We start from the raw sequence: 23812 nt of genomic DNA, 5'->3' as shown, positions 1-23812 counted from the left end.
CACATTGCTTTATTAATTTAAACAGCCTTCAAAATATATAAAAAACCTGTCATAAAATCATGGCCACAGCTGTCTGCTTCATGTAGTATAGGCAATATGACAGCTCAGATAATCTTCAGTGTCGATCTGCACAGACACTCAAAGATAAATATAAACAGGAATCTAATCAAGCTGTTTTCATTCATTTACAGACAAACTCAGAGACATAAAATACTCCTCCTACGTAGATCCAAGCAAAATTTGATTGTGCGAACATAACCACGTACAGATTGCATTACTTGGGTAAATGAAAGGAATACGCAGAATTTTATAAATCTAGATATAGAGTACTTTGCAGAAGTAACATCTAGAAATATTTTGGCCATTTTGTTTTGGTTTGTTTGTTTGTTTTGTTTTTTAAGTATTTAATAGTGTTACCAAACTTATTTGCCAAAATAAAGGTAAACTGTGAAACTTCATTTCTTTAAAACAATTGTTTTGCATAAAGGACTGGAAGAGTCAAGAAAATGAAATGTATTTTTATTTTTCTATAATTTATTAATTTCTCATAGATCTAGTTGCCCCCAGTGATTTAATGATTATATGCTATTTACATGTTTGGTAAGTGCACTTAAAGCAATCTTGTTGATTGTTATTTAGCTGTTATTTTCAGTTGTTCAAATCAGAAGCTTATGATAAAACAATGTGATATATTCCAGACTGCTTTGCAAAGGGAAAAAAATGTGGAGATCTTGTACAGAACTAGAAATACATCTGAATCAGCATCAAAAGTATTTGATGAGAGAACAATATTGATATAGAATGATGTAGCTTTTTTTAAAAAAAGGATGTAGTGAGAGGAAATATTTTATCCTTGTAATTTTGGCAACACGAGATTTATTGACTGAGCAACACTATCAAACAAGTGAATTTAAACATTTTTTTTTAGTTTCCTTATGCTTTACCACCACTATTTATGAAAGTTAAATAAAAAGAAAGAGGAAGAAAGGTGCATTGTATATCAAGAAAAGTTGCTGTGCAGAACTAGAATGGGTAAGATGAAGATTTGTTAAACAACTCTGGAAGAAGATGAAAGGCAAAAAACAGGGTATATTATGATAGAAGTTTATTATATACTAGTTAATTGGGTGGAGAGAAGACTGTTTTTTGATCAAGCAAAGGAAGCATCCAAAAGGACAGAACCTGACAGCTTTAATTACGTCTTGGAATTAATTTTATTTTTTTTCTGCTGGAAAAGAAATACACGACAGAGACAGTCCAACAAGTTCTTGGAATATGCTGGGGACAGCTTTTTCTTCAGAAGGTGAAGAAAACTATTAAGGGAGTGGCTATTTTAGATCTTCTGCTGACTAGTAGGCATGAACTGGCTGAGCGGAAGGGAATTTAGGTGAAAGTGAACTTTGTCATTTAGCGATTGCTACTACTAAAAGAAAAGGGAAAACAGCAATATATATATATATTTATTTTTTTTTTTTCAGAAAAAAAAAAAAATTAAACAAGCTCCAGAGACAGATAAGCAAGGTTTCTTAGGAAGACTGTTTAATTAGTAAAAGAATGCAGGAGAGCTTGTCTGTTTAAGTCATTGCTAGAGTCAGGTCTTAATTATCTGAGGTAAAGGGAATAACCTAAATTAGGCAAAAACAGAGGATAATACAAATTAGGCTGTGTAAATTAGTCTGCAAGACTCTCTTTAGTACATTCACCTTTAAAAGGCTTATGAACAGATTTCCGTAGAGAGGAAAGCAACAAAGAGGAGTCTGGTGCAAGCAGCTTATGCTCTGTGTCATGCAGTTTTGTACCGCTCTCCCACAAGAAGTGCTGAGGGAAGACAGGGTTTCATTAAAGCCCAATCCCCATAATTCATCTGTCATCATCAGTGACTCTATATTATTATGCACAATACCAGATTATCCCAATACAAAAGAACTGCTGAATTTTCTCTCTTTCTCTCTCTCCACCCTGATTCCTATGAAAAAGGAAATTAATTAATTAAAAGAAAATTAATTTCCTTGATTTTTTGTATTTATCTGACAACCAGACCTTTGTGAGAATTCTCTGCAAGGAGTTAATACACATGTCCATCAAAGACAGTGACACTGTGAACAGCAATTTGTTCTATTGGGAAGCTAAGTCCTCAGCTGGCTTCGACTGTAATAGAAATTTCATCCCATTTCCAGTACAGCAGCATTTTGCAGTTTCAAAACTGTGCTCTGTTTATGGGCATGTTTCTACAGTATCAGTGGAAACAAGATGCTGAATGAGACCACAAGGGATGTTTGGGGTTTACATTACTTGTCTATTCAATTAAAGACCAATGAGTCTTTTGCAAAGGCTTCATACACAAATTATTAGATGAGATTTCCAGGCTTGACCAGACTAGACAAGACATTTATTTGTTTTAAAGACAAAATATTTTAGGTTCTTGTCATATATACTCAGATGAAAATTAGTTCCACAACCAAGAAAAAAAAAAACAGCTTTTACAATTACTGCACTTTTGTTAAAGTGGAAAAAAAAGTATCTCTCTCTACATGGAAAGATTAAAATAAAGACAAGAACGGCATTGCACAACCTTGTCTGCAATCTGCAATGAAGTTCTCACATTAGAACAGAAGTAATTAGCATTTTCCCTAGCTTGCGTCCATGCAACAATACTGCTGCCAAGCACATGAGTAACACTACATGAACTACATGAACACTAGAAAACTAATGCATAGCTATTTCTCCTTCTCTGGAATAAAACCTTACATAGGAAACAGTACAGGTTAAGTGAGAAACTATGAAAGCGCAAGTGCTGTTCCTTTATTATTTGGCTTATATATATTTTATGAACAAAAGGAAAAAGGCATATGGTTTGTGAGAGCTTGTGGAAGATCTCCTCGAGCCATTTCCTTTGTTGGCTGTTCTTGCCAGCTATAGTCATTATGTACCTTCCTTATTCCCGTATATGATATTCATTTGAAAAATTTCCAGTACTTCAAACATAGGTCTTTCAAAGGAGGATTACAATTATACCTAGTGTTAAATTCTGTTTTCAGATTAGTTGTCCTTTTTATTATATATATATATATATACATGTTATATGTACACACATGCTTTATGTAAACAGATACTTAGTAGTCTCTTACCTTTCTAAGTGCTGCTGGTAATGAGGCAGTAGACATTGATATTGCTGGAATAACGTAAGCGTGTGGACAGATTACTGATGGTAGTTGGTTTTCTTGCACAGTATAGCGTCTGCCTGATATATCATAGTACCTGAAAGGAGAGTAAACATTGTCCAATTAATACATGCTAGTGAAATAAAGTCTGAGCTAGTATCCATTGTATTTCTTGACAAAACACACTAAGCTGTTTTCTCCTGTTGTACTACTTTTGGGCCTCCAGTACTTCTGAAGTTTAATTTTACTTATTTATTTATTTATTTTTAATTTGGCCATACTACTCACTGCTTTTATTTAGATATTAATTCATCCCAGCTGCTTCAGCTATCTGAGACTCTAACTTGTCAGCTTTTTCCTGATACAAAACCAAATGAAACTGATTACAATATTCAGCAAGGTAACCACATCAGAGCCACAAGGCAGAAAAATTAGTCCTATTATCTTATGACACTCCACCTCTACAGACACAGCAGATTACAACATTTGGGGTTTATAGTTCCATGTTACATCACACATTCTGCTGACCTTCCCTCTTGAAGCAGTCTCAATAAAGAGTCAGTTGAATTGACAAAACTGAAGGACATTTATTGGAAAGATACTGCCACAGTGACAGTATCTTTTTTTTCCTTATTTATTTTCAGTGTCAATTTTGAAATTTGGAATGCAAAGAATGTAGAAAAGTTCATTTGGTCTCCTCATGGGTGAGAAATAAACAAGTAAAAACCAACCACTGACAACTTATATCATGTCTTGCATTTCACTGTCTGAAAAAAAACAAAGTAGCAAGAATAAAGAATTCTCTGAAGATACGGTTTCATTAAAAAGTTTGATTAAAAATGGCATTTTATATATTTAGTCCTTTAGATGAGTCAACAATTAGTTAAAATTCAGCTTTTTTTAATGGATGTATTTTGATATTTTTATTTCAAAACCGGACTGCCTTTTTGCATGGATCATGTGATAATTCAGGTTGGAAGGGACCCCAGGAGGTTTCTTTCTGGTTCAATCTGCTGCCTGAAGCAGGGTCAGCTATGGGATCGGGACAGGTTTCTCAGGACTTTAACCAGTCTTGAAAGCTTACAAGCACAGAGACATCAGAGTCTCATTGGGCAACAGTGAAAATGCTTTCCCTTATGTCCAGTCTGAATCTCTCTTTTCTCAATTTTTGCCTGTTGTCTCTTATCCTCCCACCATGCACCAGTGTGGAGAGTCTGTCTCCATCTTCTTGGTGGCCTCCCAGGTGTCACGGGGCCTCCAGGTCCCTCCTCACCTCCCAAAGCTGCCTCCTCTCCCAGGCTGAATGAGCCTCGATCCTCCATCCTCTCCACACATGGCAAGTGCAACCTTACAGGCAAACCCCGACTGTATCAGTGGCCTTCCACTGAATTCACCCCAGTTTGAAACACTGACAGATTTTTAGGTATAAAATAACCTCTGCAAATTGCCTTCAGCAAAAATAATGTACCAAAATGTTTTTGTTTGTTTTGTCCTTCAAATACATGTGTTTTTCATTTCAGTTAGGTCAAAACACCCTTTCCCGTAGGCTTTTCCTCCAGACTCATCAAAGTCCTAAATCCAGCTCTGTTTGTACAGCTCTAGCTGCAAATTTAGTTTTATACCTGATTGTCATACTGTTTTCAAAGAGTAAATAAGGGAGCAGAGAAGCCTCAGGCTTATTTAGAGAGGTGTTCAGTTTATTGCATAATTGTGGTGAAAATGTTTTGACATTTTAACACATACCCCAATAAACATGTGCAATTATTTTGTTTATTTACCTATTTTTAAGGAAGAAACTGCACAGCTCTCAGTGGCTGGTTACCTCCTCCAAGCCACAGCTGACTTTAAGCTGTCCATCTGGTTTTTCATTTTCTGCCTGTCGTCTATACAGCCTCTGCCAATGGAGGCTGCTTTGGGGTGGTTCCACATAAATTGTAGATGAGAGAATTCAATTGTCACGTTAACCAGCTGCTCGTCTTATACTGAAAGATTCGGTTACATCCTTCCTCATCAAATATATATACCGGAAGCTTCTGTAGGAGTGCTCAAGGGAACAACAGCACACTGAGGACTATCAGCTTGGTGATCAAGTGATTTTCCCTAGCTTGCTTCCATGCAACAATACTGCTGCCAAGCACATGAGTAACACTACATGAACTACATCAACACTAGAAAACATAGCATAGCCATAGAAATAGCATAGCCATTTCTGCCTCTCTGGAATAAAACTTTACATAAGAAACAGTACAGGTTAAATGAGAAACTATGAAAGCGTTAAGTGCTGTTCCCTTATTATTTTGGCTTATATATATTTCATCAACAAATTTCATGGCCAGCAGGACCAGGGAAGTGATTGTTCGCCTGTACTCAGCTCTGGTGAGGCCACACCTTGAGTACTGTGTTCAGCTTTGGGCCCCTCATTACAAGAAGGACATAGAGGCCCTAGAACGTGTCTAGAGAAGGCTATAAAGCTGGTGAAGTGCCTGGAGCACAAGTCCTGTGAGGAACAGCTGAGGGAACTGGGGTTGTTTAGTCTGGAGAAGAGGAGGCTCAGATGAGACCTTATCGCTCTCTACACCTGAAAGCAAGGTGTGGGGAGCTGGGGGTCAGCCTCTTCTCACAGGTAACTAGTGATAGGACTAGAGGGAATGGCCTCAAGTTGCACCAGGGAAGGTTTATGTTGGAAATTGGGAGACATTTGTTCTCAGAGCAGTCAGGCATTGGAATGGGTTGCCCAAGGTGGTGGTAGTGTCACTGTCCCTGGGGGTGTTCAAGGAAAGGCTGGACCTGGTGCTTAGGGACATGGCTTACTGGGTGACATTGGTAGTAGGGGGATGGCTGGACCAGATGATCTTGAAGGTCTTTTCCAACCTTAATGATTCTATGATTTTAATGATTTTATCAGAGCAGTGGAACAAGTGACAAAGCATGGGCAGGAAGCTGGGAAGGCTGGCTAAGAAGGAGGAAAATGCAGGACACCATGGGAAGCAGGTGAAAGCACAGCTAAGCGCTGAGGTGACGTGAACACCCTGCAAGAGGCTGCCATTTGCAATGGTGCTGCTCAGCCAGCACCAAGCTTCTGCGCCCCAAGAACTACTTAATGCACATGTCAGAAACAACACATCTCCATCTTGCACATCAAAATGCCAAGAGGAAGACAAGCTGTGGGAGAAAACACTTCCTGGGTAGGAACTAATGAGGTCTTCTGGAATCCCCCATGTCTGCTGTGGAAAGTGGCTGTGCCAGAAGTTTGGGAGGCTCCTGCTGGCTCACTTCCAGTGATGGAGGCTGGGCCACCCCAGAGGCCACCCTGAAACCTCACCCCCACTGGCCTGCTCCTGGCCACCTGTTCCTGGAGCCCAAGGGCCAGAGGATGGGCCATCAGGTCCTGAGACACCATTTGACCTCAGGGTACCACCAAGTGCGGTAGCCAGCAAGCCGCTGCTTTCAGAGCATGGTGGAGCAATACCATTTCTTTCAGATACCTTTCTTTTAAAGGATGCAATTTCAGGCTGAAAAATGGAGCTGACAAAAGCAGCACCAGAAGTTTCAACCCGAGGACAACGCGCTGGCAAAGACCCAATGGTGGCACTTCAGGTTTCCAAACAGGATATCAGATCTTTAAATTTCTACGCAATTTCAGGTCTATCCTCGCAACAATCTACTGATAGCTGAGCTCACAAGGGCCTCCCAAAAGCTTTAATTTAGAGCAGGAGGCAATTTTCCAGGACAGTGCTGCAGTACGCTTCCTGCCTCAAGGCATGGGCACACAAGCAAGCTGCCACGGGGCAAGCCAGCTGTGAAGTCTGCGGTAACTGCCCGTGTAAATTCTTGTGTTCCAGCCTAAATGCAAAGGAGCTCACCCCAATCTACCGAGACACTCACCGTGGGCTGAGGGCAGGCTGGTGGACAGTTACCGTGGGGCAGCTGACGCACTGCAAATCCACACCCTTGCTTTCCTCACTCTTAACTTGTTTGTGTAACCATACCCACTCGTTCAAAGCCCGGCAGGCCCGGGGGGGAAAGAGTGTTTGCAACACGCTAGGAATGTTATGAAACCCTCCCAGACATTTTGCAAGGCCCATCAATCGTCTGAGGCACTTGGAGAGGAGGTTGTCTGTGGAGGTAAGAATTTTTACATCAGGAGAAATGGTGGGTTGAATATTTATGATAGGCTGAGTAGTTTATTGTTTGTTATATGTTTGGCTACTAAATGGTGCGACTAATTATGTCAAAAACACTCAGAATATGTTTCCACAGCAATGACTGTCTGGCATGTTTTCATGTAGCTAATGAAAAAAATAATTCTATAGTGAACCAAAAGGAAGAGCAGAGAGAAGGCCTTAGAAATTACCAAGCTTTTGAATAGAGAGTGAGGAAGGAAAAGCTTTGTAGGTAGAAAAGCCTTCTTTTCACCAGTATAGAGATGCTCGCTCGCATCAGAACTACTGACTGGAAGAGTAATCATAGACTATTAAACAGAAATTAAACTAGAAAGTGAACTTTTTATGATACAGACCACACACCATAGACATATTGCTCTTTCTTGTCCATGCCTAAGACCTTCATAGTGACACAATGATATTCTATTAATTGTCTTAAAAATTAATCTTAAAATATTAAGACAAGTAGAAAGCATTTTGAAGGGAATTAACCTGAAGACAAAAATGCACAAATAAACCATGTTAGAAACAATAAACAAAACTCACAAGCAAAAAGTAGAAAAGAGGAGATTGCCATATGTTTTAAATTAATAATGCTTACTAAACTGACAGCCTTATAATTTTACAGCCCTGGCTTCCCTCATCATCCATCATATTCAGCCCTGATATCCATCTACAGTCTGCTGTTTTTTAGAGCAGTCTTCAGTCTGTACCCTGTACGTGATTCTTGAATATTAGTTCTCATTTTCAATCAACACTTTTACACAGGATGAGATCATGCTTTAAAAAAGAGAATGCATGTATGAGCAAGAACAACTTGATTAAAACAGAAAGATATTCTGTTTGTTTATTCAGATCCTCTGCCCAGTCTCCCACCTCCCATGCCATATCAGCACTTAATTTTTTCTTTGGGACCAGCAAATATCAATCTGATCAACAAAACCTCTGTGCTAAAGATTTACTGCACAACACAGAACAGCATTAAGAGCAGTAGGAGGCTTTCCCCCCGCTCACCCACCAATCTACGTGCTCTTGACTATGATGGGTCTACCTACACTGCCAAGTGATTTACCTCCCTGGTTCACTCCCTGGTCCTGGTCCCCTTGTCAGCCATACTGCACATGCACCACTTTGTGCCTGGGCTCTCTGGAGGAAACCAAGTGCTGCCCTCCGAGGAGGAGCCCAAGCGGAGCTCTGAGGATGGACTCTCCGAGGGATGGCAGAGCAGGGATGGGGCTATGGCAGCTTTGGCTCCTCCTGCCCTACACCACCCCAGCTAGCCTCCTGCCCTCAGACACCCCCAGTGTGCCCCACACCACACCACACCCCACACCATGCAGCATACCTTCGGCATAATGTTATAAAAACACCAGTCTTGCAGGCAGCAAAGCAGCCCTCACATTACCTCAGACACTTTGAACTGAAGCCACAAAAATATAATTATGGTCGTAGAGCCACAGGGGCATCAGGCCCAGGTCAAGTGTTATACAGCACAAACACAGCCAGTTCACTCTAGAGGCGTGTAATCTGGAGAGGTGTGGATGCATATATAAGGATCGCTCCCTGCGGCAGATCCTTTAGCAGTGCAGACTATTTTAAACAAGTTTTTTTTTTGTTGTTTGTTGTTTTTTTTTTTTTTTTAATTTAATTTATTTATTTATTTATTTTTATTGTGCATTATTTGAGTTGCTGTAGTTACCCTTTTAATATATTTTGAGCATTTCAAACAGCCTGCTCTGGGCTGAAGTTTTCCATACAAAGCTTGTTATTCCTTCTGTCATCTTTTCCACAAAACCTGTACGTGGACTTCCTCAACAATCTGTAGCAAGCTCCTGTATTTACATCATCTCTTCCCACTGCCTCAGCATTCCCATTATTGTATCCCTGGTTTTAGCTTTTTCTCTACCCTCCACTACAGCATTGTTCGAGCTCCAGCTGACTTCAGCTCCCGTATGAAGCGGTTTTGTCACACTCGGGTAATGTAGCACTTCTTGCACCTCCCTACTCACACAAGGCTGCATGCAGTAAAAAAACAGAGCTCACACACACGTATCATGACAGGACACATGCGTGGAACGTGGGACTCAGTGGTCCTATAAGCGATGAGCTGTGTGGGTGTGATTTTCAAAGAAAAACTGAGCACCTCCAAATTCCAGCCGCTGGGACTGATTAGTGGCCCTGAGGTGTGACACCGACAGGAGATGGACAGGCACCCGTCCTCTCATACCCGAACCCTGCCATCTAATGGCCGGATCGCAGATTCACAGCTGAACCAAGCTCTACGTTTCTGCCTCCACCTTTCTTGATGGTAGAGATACAAGGTCTGTTTCAACCACCTTAGGTCACATCTTGTCACGGCAGATGTATTCCCACTGGGTTACTTAGAAGTGTCTTGTCATACACCTTAATAACAGGGTTAATACCTCACCTAAAAGTACCCTTTGTTATAGTTACTCCATTCTGCCTTATTATGACAGCCTAAATAATTCATCTCTTTGTTTGGCAAATTCACACCATTTAAATATTTGCAGTCTTCAGCTATATCTCTCACTCAGTCATTATTTAGCATAATCTTCCCTTTACTAAAGGAATTCCTGTGTTCTCCTCTCTGTTTCCTTCTGACAACACCTCTCTGGCGAAGATGTGTCCAAAGCTGTACACGACATCCCAGTTCCAGCCATACCAAAAATCCCAAACAGCAGGTCTTCTGTCTCTTCGCTTTGTTCCACGATACATTTGCACACACAAAGACTGCACAGAGACTTTTCTGAGCCACTGCAACACCACAAACTTGTCATACTTGTTGTCCACTGCCAGACCTATGTGTATTTGTTTTTTCAGCCCTACTGTTTTCCCAGTACAATATATTAATTTCAGGTTATTAAGTATATTTGTTTGCATTTGGCAGTTTGTTGAAGCTCTGAGCAACTCCACATGAGATGAAATGGTTTCACGCTTCTGGCTTTCTTGTGCTTCAAACAACATGCAATTGGGAATACTACATTCATTAGTCCTTCAAAACATGTTTTTCTGAGTCCTAATATAGATACACAGTGTTGCTTTATAGCGAAATCTTTAGTACACTAAATCCAAGCAGCTTCTAGTTTCTTATTCCAGGTGACCCTTTTCTGTTTTACAAGATCAAAAAGCCCAGCTGTCCCAGAAATTATTGCAGTTATTTATTATGCTTAAAGGTATCTATCTTCTTTTCCACCTCTATTGACTGGAAATAAACCCAATACAGACACTTGAGACTGGGAATAGCTCCATCTCAATAACAAAGTTATCTTTCAGATAATCTGAAAACTTAGTGAAGAATGCTTTTAGCCACACCAGAAACCCAGCCATTATATAGCTGGTTAAAATCTTCATGAATCCACATCAGCTCAGTACCACATGCTCATCACTGTTTCACTCTTTTGTCTTCTCACAATTTCAACTAAGGAATTTCATCATTGTAATAGCTTTCATTTTATATCTTGCTGGTATCATAAATACCTTACAGCAACTCTACTTTTTCCCTTTTTACATCCACTCTCCAGTCTATCATTCTATATGAACGTCACTACAAGGAAATGCATCATAAATTTCAGTTTACACCTACCACTGACATTCAGCTTTCTTTAGTTGTACTTCTAGCTCTTGTTTGCATAGGAAAAAAAAAATCTAACCAAAACAACACAAATAGCACCTTGGTTTGGTACAAAAGTACTTGAATGTACTAACACAATTTCTAAATTGAGGTTTCAAAGACATAACATATTTTGTCATTTGATTACATTGGAAACTATTTGAATTAACCAAAGCTCTTTTTTATTTTGTAATTTGACGACTATTTAGCAAACTTTGTCAGTTACTCCTTTTCAAGAAACTGAAACCCCTGTTGTTCATGTGCCAACCATTAAGTGTAAAAAAAAAAAAAAAGTCCAAAAAAATTATTTAAAATATTATTGTAAGATGCTGTCCTTCACCAACTTTTTTTTTTTTTTCATTAGTTAGAAAAATTCATTATTGCCATCTGGCCACTTGGTGGCACCTCTGCATATATGCCAGATTTGCCCCAACAAATCCATGTTGCCTGTGATAACCACTCCTCTCATTCCACAGCCAACTCTTGACATTACACCAGCTCCATATACGTAACCGTGTTTGCAAGACTGCTAAAGTTTATTATTAAAAACTGACTTTGCAAAATATTTCTGAAGTTTTTCATTGTGATTTTTTTTACTTACCATTTTTGGGAATATGAAACTGTATAAAGTAACCTCATGGTGAAATCTTGATTCCTTGAATATGTGTAAGCATTGGGAACTTTTGAATGTTTGATATTTAACTGACAGATTTGATAGAGAAAGTACAAAATGATCTTTTTTTTGCTGTGCATTAATATAACATAAATCATGTCAAAAGCATTGTGGGGGCATTCAGAGAACCCCTTCAGCAAAGTCAAAGTTGGGTGGCAATGAACAAATACACAGTACTGACATCCTCAGCCCCAGACACTATTTGTAACCATGCTGCACTAGAGTGTCTCACTGACTGCAGAGATAATCTTGATATTCATATTCTAGCCTAGCTTTAAAGCATTGTATAAACAATAATCATCACATTCGCTTGCCAAACAAAGGTTGTATCTCATTTCATATAGTAAGAAGCTCAAAGAACCAGATGAAGCTGTTTGAGGAGATGGAAAGCCAGCATCACTCATTTCTTTAAACACATGATGCTTTTCTTTGTTCACATTGACTCACCATGACTTGATGAACCAAAATATCATGTTACCACGTAATTTTTCTGCTTTCCTCTAACTACACTGAGAGATACAGAGCAGTATTTACAATTTCTGGGATGTGAAAATACTTCTGAACATAGACTCTGAACATAGACTTGCAACATTTTTTCCACTGCTTTTTTTATGCGAGTATTAGCATTTGGTTCAAAGTGATAGTTGGAAAAAAAAATAGCAAAGTCTTTGCTCTTTGCTCTTGAAAGTTGACACCTTAACACACCATCCTTCAGCACAGCAGCATCCTGCCACACAGAAGCGACCACAGCACTGGGCTGAGGGCTGCACCTTCCAGCAGGATTCCTGCATGAGATCCCGGAGGATTACCCCACCATAGAGCAGCCCAGTTCTTTGCCTCAGCCCTACTCCAACCTCTCCTGTCCCCTCAGGCCCCCAGCTGTCCCACGCGGGAGAGCAATGAGCAGGACAAAGCCAACGAGATGCATGCAGGACAAGTGAGGATTGGCTAGTGCTGCATAAACTCATCAATTTATCTATTCATCAAATTCTTCATCAACCGCACCCTGCAATTACAGCAAAGGAACTCTCCTAAAACTCTCCTAAGCTGATTTCATGACCTGAAATTAGCCCACTGTCTAGAACAAAGGCAACCAACCAGTGTGGGACCAGCCCTTTTATGTTCTCATCAATTATGCTAAGTCTAATTGAAACTCAGGCTTTTGGCAGCAAGGAGATGAGCCACATTTTGCTCAGATAAACACACAGGGGCTTACATTCAACGGGGATTTGTCATTACAAGTAGCCTTGATATAAGAGTTTCTTCTGTCATTTCTGAATATCAGCAATCTAAACATGTAGGAAACCTAGAAAACAGTTCCTAACATATTACAGAAAAAAAAAAAAAATAAATAAATAAATAAATAAAAAATATATATATATATTTAAAGTGTCACTATAAGCAGAAATGCCAGTTAAGAATCTAGACTTGGGGATTTAGCTTTGAAATTTGGTCATTAAAATTTTACTGAGCTTTAAATAGAAAGGAAGAAAAATGGTTGACCAACTGTTCATTGATGCCAGGAGTGGAATGTCGAACTAAAACGATATATTTGAAAAGACCTAATATACATATATAAAGTCATACTTGGGTAAGTCATCTCATGTGATGTGAGATGTTTTGCTGTTTCCAGACTTAATAATGAACTGTATAATTTCAGGTTTCAATAATGATAACTTAATTGCAAAAGATACTAATCTGAATTTTCTCATCTGCCTAAAATCAAGCACCTGCAGAGATTTTAATATAAATCTGAACACTTAAAAATTTTGGTTTAAGAAACCACTGATTGGTCCCACTCAAATTCTCTGCATATTTCTATGTTGACAACTGAGTGAAGTTGGAATTGCAATTTAAGGTAATCGGATGATAGTACTCGACTGCTAGCGTTAGGTCAGCGGTTGGACTCGATGATCTTGAGGTCTATTCCAACCTAGAAATTCTGTGATTCTGTGATCACAATTCATGAATGGGTTCAACAGGCCACATCTATGACTCTCATGTCTTCGAAAACACGGTCTAGAAAGTTACATGTGTGCTTGTAGTTGTATTTATGGAAAAAATTTAAAAATACTTTAACACAGACGTATTTTAAGATACAATTTTTTAAAATCTATTTTCATATTTCCTATACCCTTTTAAGTTTACTTAAAAAGTTACTTTTACTCAAAGTAGTTTAGGGAGATCTCAGAAATTACTAAGCCTTTAGATAGGAGAACAATGCAGAACAAGCAAGACATATCAATCGTGGTCATAGATGCAGCATAAAAAGTGGTTTTGCCACAAACTTGAGCACAGCACCAAAATGAGATGCTATCCATTTTGCAGTACAGTGTAGCCTGACAGATCATCATCACAACTCTTTATTCTTTTATTTTTAAGAGCAATAAGTGAGTGCATATGTTTAAATTCTCAAAAGTTGAACATCAAAATAAATACATAGATGTGGATGGGCTCTCTTCATACCTCCACATGGAAGAGGCTTTCTGCCAGCTCAGAAAATCTGTAAATCATACAGATTTACATTACCAAGTGCTTCTTTGAAGTTTTATTGGCTTTTTAGAAAGGACTAACTTATACAGCAAGAAGCAGCAGACTTCAGGATACAAGCTTGCTGCAAGGCAGCCTGCCTGCATCTCTGCATCCTAACACTACAGTCAGAAGATCACAGACTTTGGTTTCAGACTTCGTTTTGCTTCATCTTTTGAGGAATGTCTAGTTCTCTCCTGACAGGGTTTTTGCCTCTTCTCAAACCTATTTATCACTCCTGTCTTTCACTTCCTTCGCTTTTCCGCAAAAGTTAGCAAAAGTCATTTTGCAGGCAATGAGGGAAGGTAAAAGAAGGGATGTAAAAAACAGAAGAGAGGGACAAATGAGAACAAGCAGATCCTGGGAAAGGAAGTGCAGGCAATCTAGAGAGAATATTTTCTTAATCGGGACATTGACAGCCCAGTTAATATTGTGCAAATCTTTGTTATTTAAAATTATGAGCACTTTGTTACAATTCAGTACTCTTAATACTGCTTCATTAACAGCTCTCTCCTAGCTAACTAAATGATGACACCTTCAACTATTGGTTACGGACAGCTCATCCTCCAGCCTCATTGCTTGTTCATCCTAGGGTGCTTAAATACCTCCTGAGCAGGAAACACCTTCAAGTTAATTATATTAAATGTCTGGGATGGAGTCTGCCAAGCGGTCCTGACCACAGGAAAGCAAGCAGAGGCTCCTTGTGCTGAATGACAACAATGTCTTCTAATAATGAGATCACTATATCAAAAGAAAAATCCTATGAAAACTCTTGGTTTTTAACTTTGAGGAAGCAAAGCTGATTTTTTTTATTATTATTATTTTCTATCTCCTGCACTGATCTGTGGCTACAGCACCATAAAAGAAATGCTCATATCTTGTCTCTTAGTCAGAGCAGAGGTGGTTATCTCAACACCTTTGCATTTCTGAGTGAAAACAAGTCTGATTTGTCCACCGTAAGCATTAACTCTCTCAGCCACACCTACTCTTCTAATTCAGTCAAGTCTACTACTAATGAAAGCTCCCTCTCCACGTGACAAGCAAATTTAGAAGTAGTCCTGCTTATCTTTGACTAAAGATGTCATCCATAAAATTATAACATTACTAAAATTGTGCTTGAAGCTGAATTAAGAAGAAAAACGTAAGGGAGTGAACTTGCTCTCTCACTAGCCTGCGGCTTATACCATCACGTATTCTTAATGTGTCTACCTGACCTGGTCTGCACCTAGCAGCAGTAACCTCCACGGAGTTTGCTGAAGGAAGTAATTTTCGTGTCTCAGTAAGTGTCATGCTTCAGTTCTCTGTCATCACGAAATAAATTATTTTGGCAGGGTGCTAGGTGACAAACTGTATTGTTCAAGTGAGCCTGCATACTATCTCAGTGATTCTGAGGCTTTATGTGCTTTCAGTGTGTGAGCTCCTGATGCTTGTAGTCTTGAAAAGATCACGTAGTCATTTAAAAACAAACAAACAAAAGCACCACACAACAATGTTTATGGTGTTCCTTTGGAAGATAAGGGCTTTATACCACCCTACTGTCTCAGTAGGCTTAGGGACCTCAGTTTGGATCTAGGTCTTATGCTCCAAAAGATGTCTAATTGACAGTTGAGTACAAAGAGTAATTAAGTAAACATCTGAAATCACACCAAATAATTCTATGACAATTTCAATCACATTTTAATTTTAAAACAGTTCACACATTAAACTTTATCCTAAAGCATCACTTGGTACAAATGTATTATGAGTCTTGGACTTTATACATGAAATACAAGTCATCCTGGAGCCAGTTCAAAGACTGACTTAAATCATCTAGGATGTCCTATTTACAATAGCTTACTACAGAGTCATCTGCCAGCAACTCTGTAGTTACCTGCTAAAACCTTCTATTTTAATTTCTGTATTTGCCTACTTTCAACCCTCTAAGGTCTAGAACCAGTTTAACAAGGCATTTATCTTGTCATTTGTGACCCAGTTGGGGCAACATCTTCATAAGGGATAAAGAAATTACCATCTCCCACACATAAATCCTCTGGATTTGGGAGGAAAACATTTTTGGTACTGGGTTTTAGACCGCAGGGACAGTCCTGATGGACAGTCCTTTATAGGGTCCTGATGATTTTTCAAAGTGTAAGATAAACACTTCCTTTTGTAAATGTCCTTCTCACAACTGAAGGAGCCATAGATTTATTTTAAAACCCTGGGTAATCCATCTTCCAAAAGAGAGCAACAGGAAACAACTAAAGTAATCAACGTGATTACTACAATAGGTTACGCAAGGGGGAAAGGGAAAAAAAAAAAAGAAGCAAGTGGTCACGTTTTTATCATATTACACATGCAATGAAACAAAAGACAATTTCACAGTCTTTGGGCTCAAGTCTCCAAACTGAGTCCTTCAAGCATTCTGAAAGCCTGCCCCAGGCTGCTGTGTACAGTAAACACACATTTGAAAACACAGTTAACCTGGCAGCAAACCTTTGGGGCTGCAAAGCTTCTCCCTGCAAAGATACAGGCTGTGAAATCTCTGTCAAGAGATATTCATTATCCATTATGCTGAACTGTATTTATTTCTGTCTTCATATAAGATAATACTTCAAAGAAGCCAAGGATCAGGAGGAGGAGGCAACTCAGGATGAGAAGCAATTACTGAATATTTGAAAATTATTTTCCAGATAAAGAGATCATTTTATTAGTTTACATGTTGTAAGTCATTAAATTATAAATATAAATAAAAAATTACACGATTTTGCTGAAGTATCATCAAGAAATGACATTACTAAAAGACTTGATCTGTACCCTGTTTTCATAAAAAGGCAGCATTGCATCCTGGTCTGTAAATCTGTTAATTACAAATCTTTCTTTCTCATAAAAAAAAAAGTTAATGAACCATCATTTGCTATTAATGCTTCCATTAATTAATGGGAAAAAAACAGTAGCTACAGAAACAAGAGGACACTGGGGTGTTGGTTTCACTAATTAAAGCTAGTTCAACATCATTTTAGTAACTCAGTCTCACTAATTAACATGTGCAATGACATTTTTAGGAACTTCAGAACAGCAGTGGCTGGACCTGTAAATACGACCCTATCATTCCCAGGGAATGGTCTCTGGGTAATGTCCAGCTGTACAAAATAACCTACACAAGCATGCCTAATACCCTCCTCCCTTAAAGATGTGTCACAAGAGCTAATGAAAATGGAGGCAATAAACACTAATCAAATGTTATGAATTTCAGCAGAAAAATCTAGAACTAACAACTTTCATTTTACATACCCATCTCACTATTGCACCAGCTCTTTCATGAAAAGTTTATTTACTTACCACACAGGCCCGAATAATTTAAGTATTACCCCAAATATCTTTTATCCTCCCAGTACTGACATTTCATCGGTAGTCACATAAGATGTTAAAATGCAATGTCAGACACCTAAAATAAAAGGTATAGCCAATGTATAGCCAAGGTATAGCCAAACACCTGTATATGTTAATTGGCAGAACACAAATCAATAAAAGCAGTTAGTGTCATGAAGACAGAAGAAAAGATTGAAGCCCTCAACTAACAGATAAATGTGGGAAGAGGAAGGGCAGGACAACCTGATTATGTTACTCTTGTGTTGTTTTAGCTTAATTCTATGTCCTCGGTCATTCCTTTTTAACACTTTGCTATGCAAATATTCAAGAGCTGGCTCAAGAAGTAGTTTTGCTACAGACACCTTGGCAGGCACTTATAAAACTGCTTTGGCTAAAAGGCTCTGCTCGTCCCTCACAGAAAGCCACAGAGGTCTCATTAAGGAGCAGCTTCAGTCCAGCTCTGTTTTCACAAGCTGGACACAGCGGTATTTCTGCGCCTCACTCTGTACACAAGCACAAGGACACAAACAAGCGCCCTGCGAAGCCTGAACAGACTGAACCATAGACCACAATAACAGAAGATGCAAGATGACTGAAGGGTTTTGCTTTACAGCTAACTTTTGAAACCTCTCCTCCCCAACCCTCACCTGCATTATTAAATTGTAATTTGGTCTAGATTAAAGGACAGTGGAGCGGCATAAAAGAAGAGGTGGAAAGCTAACCAAAATAAGCACATTTGTAAAGAGACTTAGGGAGACGAGAAGATTATTAGCAGATGAAAATAACAAGGCTGTTCCAGGCATATGAGACATACAGAAATCAGAGCGGAAGAAGTAAAACACTTCAGAAGGTATACGAGATGAGAAACATACTTTAAGAAAGGAAAAATACAAGAGGGTGAGGACTTTTTCAACAATGAATAGAAGGTCTCCTCAAGCCATGTTTTAACCATGTATTTCTTACTCTTGGAGGAAGTGGAAAGTAGTTTCAGGAAAAACGAATTTGTATAAACATTACAAATTTCCTCGTACTGCTTTTGAGATTTGTTATTCTGTTGCATATGTGCTGTGCAGACTCCATGTAAAAACTTTGACCCAAATATTAGTCAATACAATGTAATCCTGTATTAAAGACCAAAAAAAGGGTGTAGAAGGTAAGATCTATCATCATTTGCACTGCAGCTATGCTGAGAATCTTCAGAGTCTCGCAGTGGTAGGTCCTGTCCTAAAAAGCAGGTATATCCAATAAGTGGGAAGGGAGGTGACACAATTATGCTGAAACGTCTGCAATTACATTAACTTTCAGAACAGCAGCTGCGTTATCAGATTTATAACCACCAAGACCCAACATCTGACAGGGAAGACCTGTGGCATCAATACCAGGTAACTGCAGGTGCAAACATCAAAGCCAACTGATAGGAAGTGAGCAAGCTCCTGGGAGTCATCCAAGACATAACATAACATATGTACCTCTATGGTCTTTTGGATGAAGATCAAAGACAATAGTGACAGGCACCCAACCTGATGGCATTTCCAGTAACCTCCACAGTAACAGATGTATCAATGATAGCGCTCTGTTACCAGCTAAGTAATGATGCAGGACAGCAGGCAATGTCACGTAATGGTAAGACACATCCAGTTCTTTGTTCAGACATGGATTTGTGATCAAATTCATGTTTACATGCATCAGTAACCACAAACATATAAAGACACCATAAAATCTTCAAAAAGTAAAGTCTGCACTCTGCAAGGAACAAAGGAAAATTCCACAAGAAAAAGTTAAAGAGAGTGAAATAATATTAGGTGAGCAAAACTGCATTTCAATAAAGCGTTATAAAGACCATATTTAATTTATTTTGTAAATGAGGTAGGGGAAAATCTTCTCTAAATAATTACTCAACAGGGTAAATACTGGGCAAAAATAGTATTTCCTGTCTTTACTAGGCTATCTTATTAAGCCTGAAGTCTCAGGCTTATTTTTTCTTATTGTAAACTTACTAACTACAAGTGTTCTAATTTGTAGAAGTTATCTAGGACTTTTGTAAAACTAAGCTGCTGCATTTGACCTCGTGCACCCCAAGCAGTTCATTTCCAGAACTCTCAAAAGACAATGTCATATATTCTTCCCCTAAAAAATAAAATAAAATAAAATAAAATAAAATAAAATAAAATAAAATAAAATAAAATAAAATAAAATAAAATAAAATAAAATAAAATAACATTCCTTGAATAATTTGGTGACTTTTTCATTAAAGATCCTGTAAGGGTTTTAAAGGTATATAAAACAATATTGTTTATCATATTTATAAAGAAGGTATTAATGTTTTCCTCCTTTTTTTGGTAACTTGTGTTATTTCATAGAGACCTTTCTGATCTTCAGGTTACATTCTATTTTTCTCAGTCTAATGAGCTACATATTTGCATAAATTTCATCATGCATTTAATCACTGGTGCTTCCACCAACCTTTCAGTCCAGCCACGACTTTAGTAAGACAATCCACAAACTGATATAATAAATAGGGAAGAAGATTTTTTATTTTTATTTTGTAAGAGGACAAAAAATCACTAACTATGGATAAGCACCTAAGAGTGCATCCTGGATGTGATTGAGATGGAGTTAATTTTCTTTGCAGCACCATATGGTGCTGTGTTTTGGATTTCTTACTAAAGCAGTGTTGATAACACCCTGATGTTCTAGCTGTTGCTGAAAAGAGCTTGCACAGCACCCAGGCTTTCTCTACTTCTAACTCTGCCCCCATAGCAAGTAGGATGGGCTGGGCAAGAGGTTGGGAGGGGACACAGGTTGGATGGCTGACCCCAACTCACCAAAGGAATAATCTATGCCATGTAATGCCATGCTCAGCAATAAAAACTCTGTGTTTGTGGTGATGGGGGTGTCTTCCCAAAGTAGTCCTTACTCAAAGACTGGCTGGGCATCTGTATGCTTGTGGGTGTTGTGGAGTCTGCATTACTTGCTGTTGTGCTTTTTTTCCTTTTCCTTTGCTTATTAAACTATCTTTATCTTGACCCATAAGGCTTTTTCTCACCATTGCTCTTCCAATTTTCTCCCCCATCCTGCTGTCGGGGTAGTGAGAAAGCAGCTGGTGGGTGCTTAACTGCCGGACAGGGTCAACCCTGAGTTGAAATAATTTCTGTGGGGCTACGATTACAATTCCTTCACAGCAATCTGTCCCCAGGAGAGTCCGTGTGTTCAGAGGCCTATTTGTGAAATGTATAGTATTTTTTGGTCATCATGCATAAACTTACATTGATCCATTTATAATTTACTGTCCTAACGTGTTGTACTATTTTTTTCACTTAAAGCAAAAATGTTGTTTTAATTCCATCCTGTGTGACTCTTATACACAGCAAAAGAGAAGCTACCTGAGCTAAACCAGTAATGGCCATACGCCTACTCCAATGCAAGTGCATGCACCATAAATGCTGAGACTTGATGAGCTTGTTGTAGCAGTTCCTATGCACTTGATGTTCTCCATATGTAGCTGAATGTTCTCTGCACCAATGTCATAAAGGTCAGTGCATGCCCAAAATTTCACTTTCCTCATGAGCATGCAAGCCCAAGTTGCCTTATCTGTAGAAAAAATGGTTGCAGAAAGTGCATATGGACAACTTATCTTAGGAGAGCTACATAACAGATGCTAAAAGAATTCATTTCCTTTATTTGTGATTGTCCACCGGTACACAAATGAATAATTACAAAGGAATAAACAGTCAACTCAGAGGTGGAAAGTAGAAGGGAGACTTACAGGACTGTTTTGCTGAATATACCACCAATTTTGGATGCCCTGAGAAACCATGTAGTGTTTTATGACTGTGAAACTATAAAACTGTCCTTTGGAACTCTTAAATAAGATAAATACAGTTTTTAACCATGCTGGAGGCACTACTTCCGGAGCTCTGGCAGCCTTGGTCAGTTTGACAAATCCATTATCCAGAGGTCATTTGTTCACTGGCAGACACCATTCCCAAGGCTGTTTGCTGAACTTCCAGCAATACTGGCTGACTCTTTGATGTGGTGATATGTTGCTACTCCATCATGTCTTAGACATTAGCTCTCTAAAATCTTGTCATTTGCAGGGCAGTCATCTACTGACAACCACTTAATCTTGAGAGGATGAGGTGGGAACAGGATTTCTAAGACCTGTGAACTCAGTCACTGTCTTACAAACATCTTCTTACCTCGGGGACTGCTCCTGGGTGCATGTGAGGCTGAAGGTTCCCTCACTGCGCCACCCTGTCCACCACAAATGCCCTGCATCCCTACGCTGTCTCAGAAACCATATTTTCCTTCCAGCACCCACTCATTTTGGCAAGGACAGAGAATATTTACAGTCTGACTTGGAAATGAGAAGTCATAAAGCAGATTTCAACATTTGCCAAAAGATGAAGCTCTAAACCTTCATGGAATCACAGAATTGCAGACTGGTTAGGGTTGGAAGGGGCCTTAAAGCCCACCCAGCCCCAACCCCCTGCCATGGGCAGGGACACCTCCCACCAGACCAGGCTGCCCAGAGCCCCATCCAGCCTGGCCTTGAGCACCTCCAGGATGGGGCATCCACAGCTTCTCTGGGTGGGCCTTACCACCTTTCTAGCAAAGAACTCCTTCCTTATATCTAATCTAAACCTACCCTTTTATTTTGTTTAAGGCCATTCCCCCTTGTCCTATCACTGCACTCCCTGACAAAGAGTCCCTCCACATCTTTCCTGTAGGCCCCCTTTAGGTACCGGAAGGCTGCTATAAAGTCATGTAAAAACCTTCTCTTCTCTAGGCTACATAAACTGGACTTTCTCAGCCTTTCTTCACAGGAGAGTAGTTCCAGCCCTACAGCCCTCCTGCAGGAAATCACAGAAGGTAGATTGCCATCCCCATGGCTCTTCTGAGCCTGCTCTCCATTACTGACAGGAACGGTCTGATTCGATTTTACAAGGTCTACCTGCACTGCGTCAGAGACAAGGTACGATGGCTAATTATAAAAGCTTGGGGAAACAGGATGAGAAGCATCACGTCCTCCTAGATTCCTACAAATGGTGAGGAGTCATAGAAAAAGGGAACACCCTTCCTTCACAGTGATAGCCTTAATGCCAAAGTTAGCTGGAACATCACGCGAACTGAATGCCCTGAATGAAGCAGCAAAGCGGTTTCAAGTTCCTGGATCATGAGTCAGTGCTCCCAGATGCTCACATGCCCTGAAGTATCTTGCATTCTCTGTCAAATATACACTGGCACCTTGGGTTGTGCCAGCACTGGTACTGGTAACAAGGGTCTGATAACAAGATGCCACAGTGAGGGTCAGTGTCCAGGCTGTTTCATTATTGTCATTCAACTGTGATCCAGCTCTGGGAGAGAAGCAGAAGGCGCTGGCAGTGCCACAGCACCTCTTCCTCACCCAGGTTCTTTGGAAGCAGGTCACTGACATCAGGAGCTTCATGAGCACCGCTGGAAAATATTCACAGTTATAGTTTTGGGAGGTGGCTGCTACTCCTCCAGATGCCCCTGATCACTACCTAAATTATTCATGCGTCCTTCTTCAGCTGTGTGAAATCTGTCACAAGGGACCTAAACCAAAGGACCCAGGCTGATAAATATCATTGAAAACTGAAGTTAAAAAATCCCTGACAACAAGAGGCTAGCACCAAGGCTGAGAAGTGAACTGAAAGGAAGGACAACCCAGGGAAGATATAAGAACCGCTGAATCAAATAAGCTTGTCTACCTTTCAGTATCCATTTAGTATTAAAGTTCATAACAGTCAAGATGTTTTCTTTCACAGCATTCTCACAGCATTTTCCCTCATTCTCCTTCCATTATAAAATAAAGTTTAGTGTTAAGAAATAACTCAGTGTGGGATTTTTATTTTTATTTTTAATAGGCATCCAGGCCATCATAGAAAGTGAATGGATTTTTAAAGCAAAGGAATATACTAATACTACCAAGAATACTACAATTTAATGTGAGAGATGAATATGCCCACAGAGAGGTCAAAGGAGAGCTGAACGTTGTACTGCCTCAGAAATATGGAAAACATGATTCAAGATGTACTTTTTTTTCATATTTTATTATATATCTTCTTTATAGGAATAGGTGTTCTTCCTATAAACTGGGTAAGATGCCACTTGGATGAGGGTTCAAAACTCTTAAGGTAGGAATTACTCAAGCACTAGATGCAGTATTCCCCTACCCTGTAGAAGCACCAAACACCACAATCTACCCTTGGAGAATCACAGCCTGATTGCTTTTCAAAGTAAAAAAATAAGCATATGACTTCCATGCACACCATGGCCTGCTGCT

At 39.3% G+C, this 23812-nt stretch overlaps 1 protein-coding gene and 1 long non-coding RNA gene across 2 annotated transcripts in view; one reads left to right on the top strand and one right to left on the bottom strand.

Annotated features, from left to right (window-relative positions):
* CRYBG1 (crystallin beta-gamma domain containing 1) overlaps nt 1-23812 on the bottom strand; it is a 95689-nt gene that overhangs the window by 59155 nt on the left and 12722 nt on the right. The window contains exon 2 of the mRNA XM_084514547.1: nt 3129-3258. Within this exon, the coding sequence (XP_084370673.1) occupies nt 3129-3164 (36 nt within the window). The 5' untranslated portion in view covers nt 3165-3258. The remainder of the gene's footprint in view (nt 1-3128; nt 3259-23812) is intronic.
* LOC311434445 lies at nt 7214-23359 on the top strand. The gene is made up of 2 exons (XR_014691500.1): nt 7214-7286; nt 22319-23359. It is a non-coding gene; the product is annotated as an uncharacterized lncRNA (long non-coding RNA).

This window comes from Aythya ferina (assembly GCF_964211825.1).
Source record: "Aythya ferina genome assembly, chromosome: 3".
Classification (NCBI taxonomy): domain Eukaryota; kingdom Metazoa; phylum Chordata; class Aves; order Anseriformes; family Anatidae; genus Aythya; species Aythya ferina.
The sequence above is the reverse complement of the archived record's forward strand: the minus strand, read 5'-3'. Positions and strand labels throughout refer to the sequence as shown.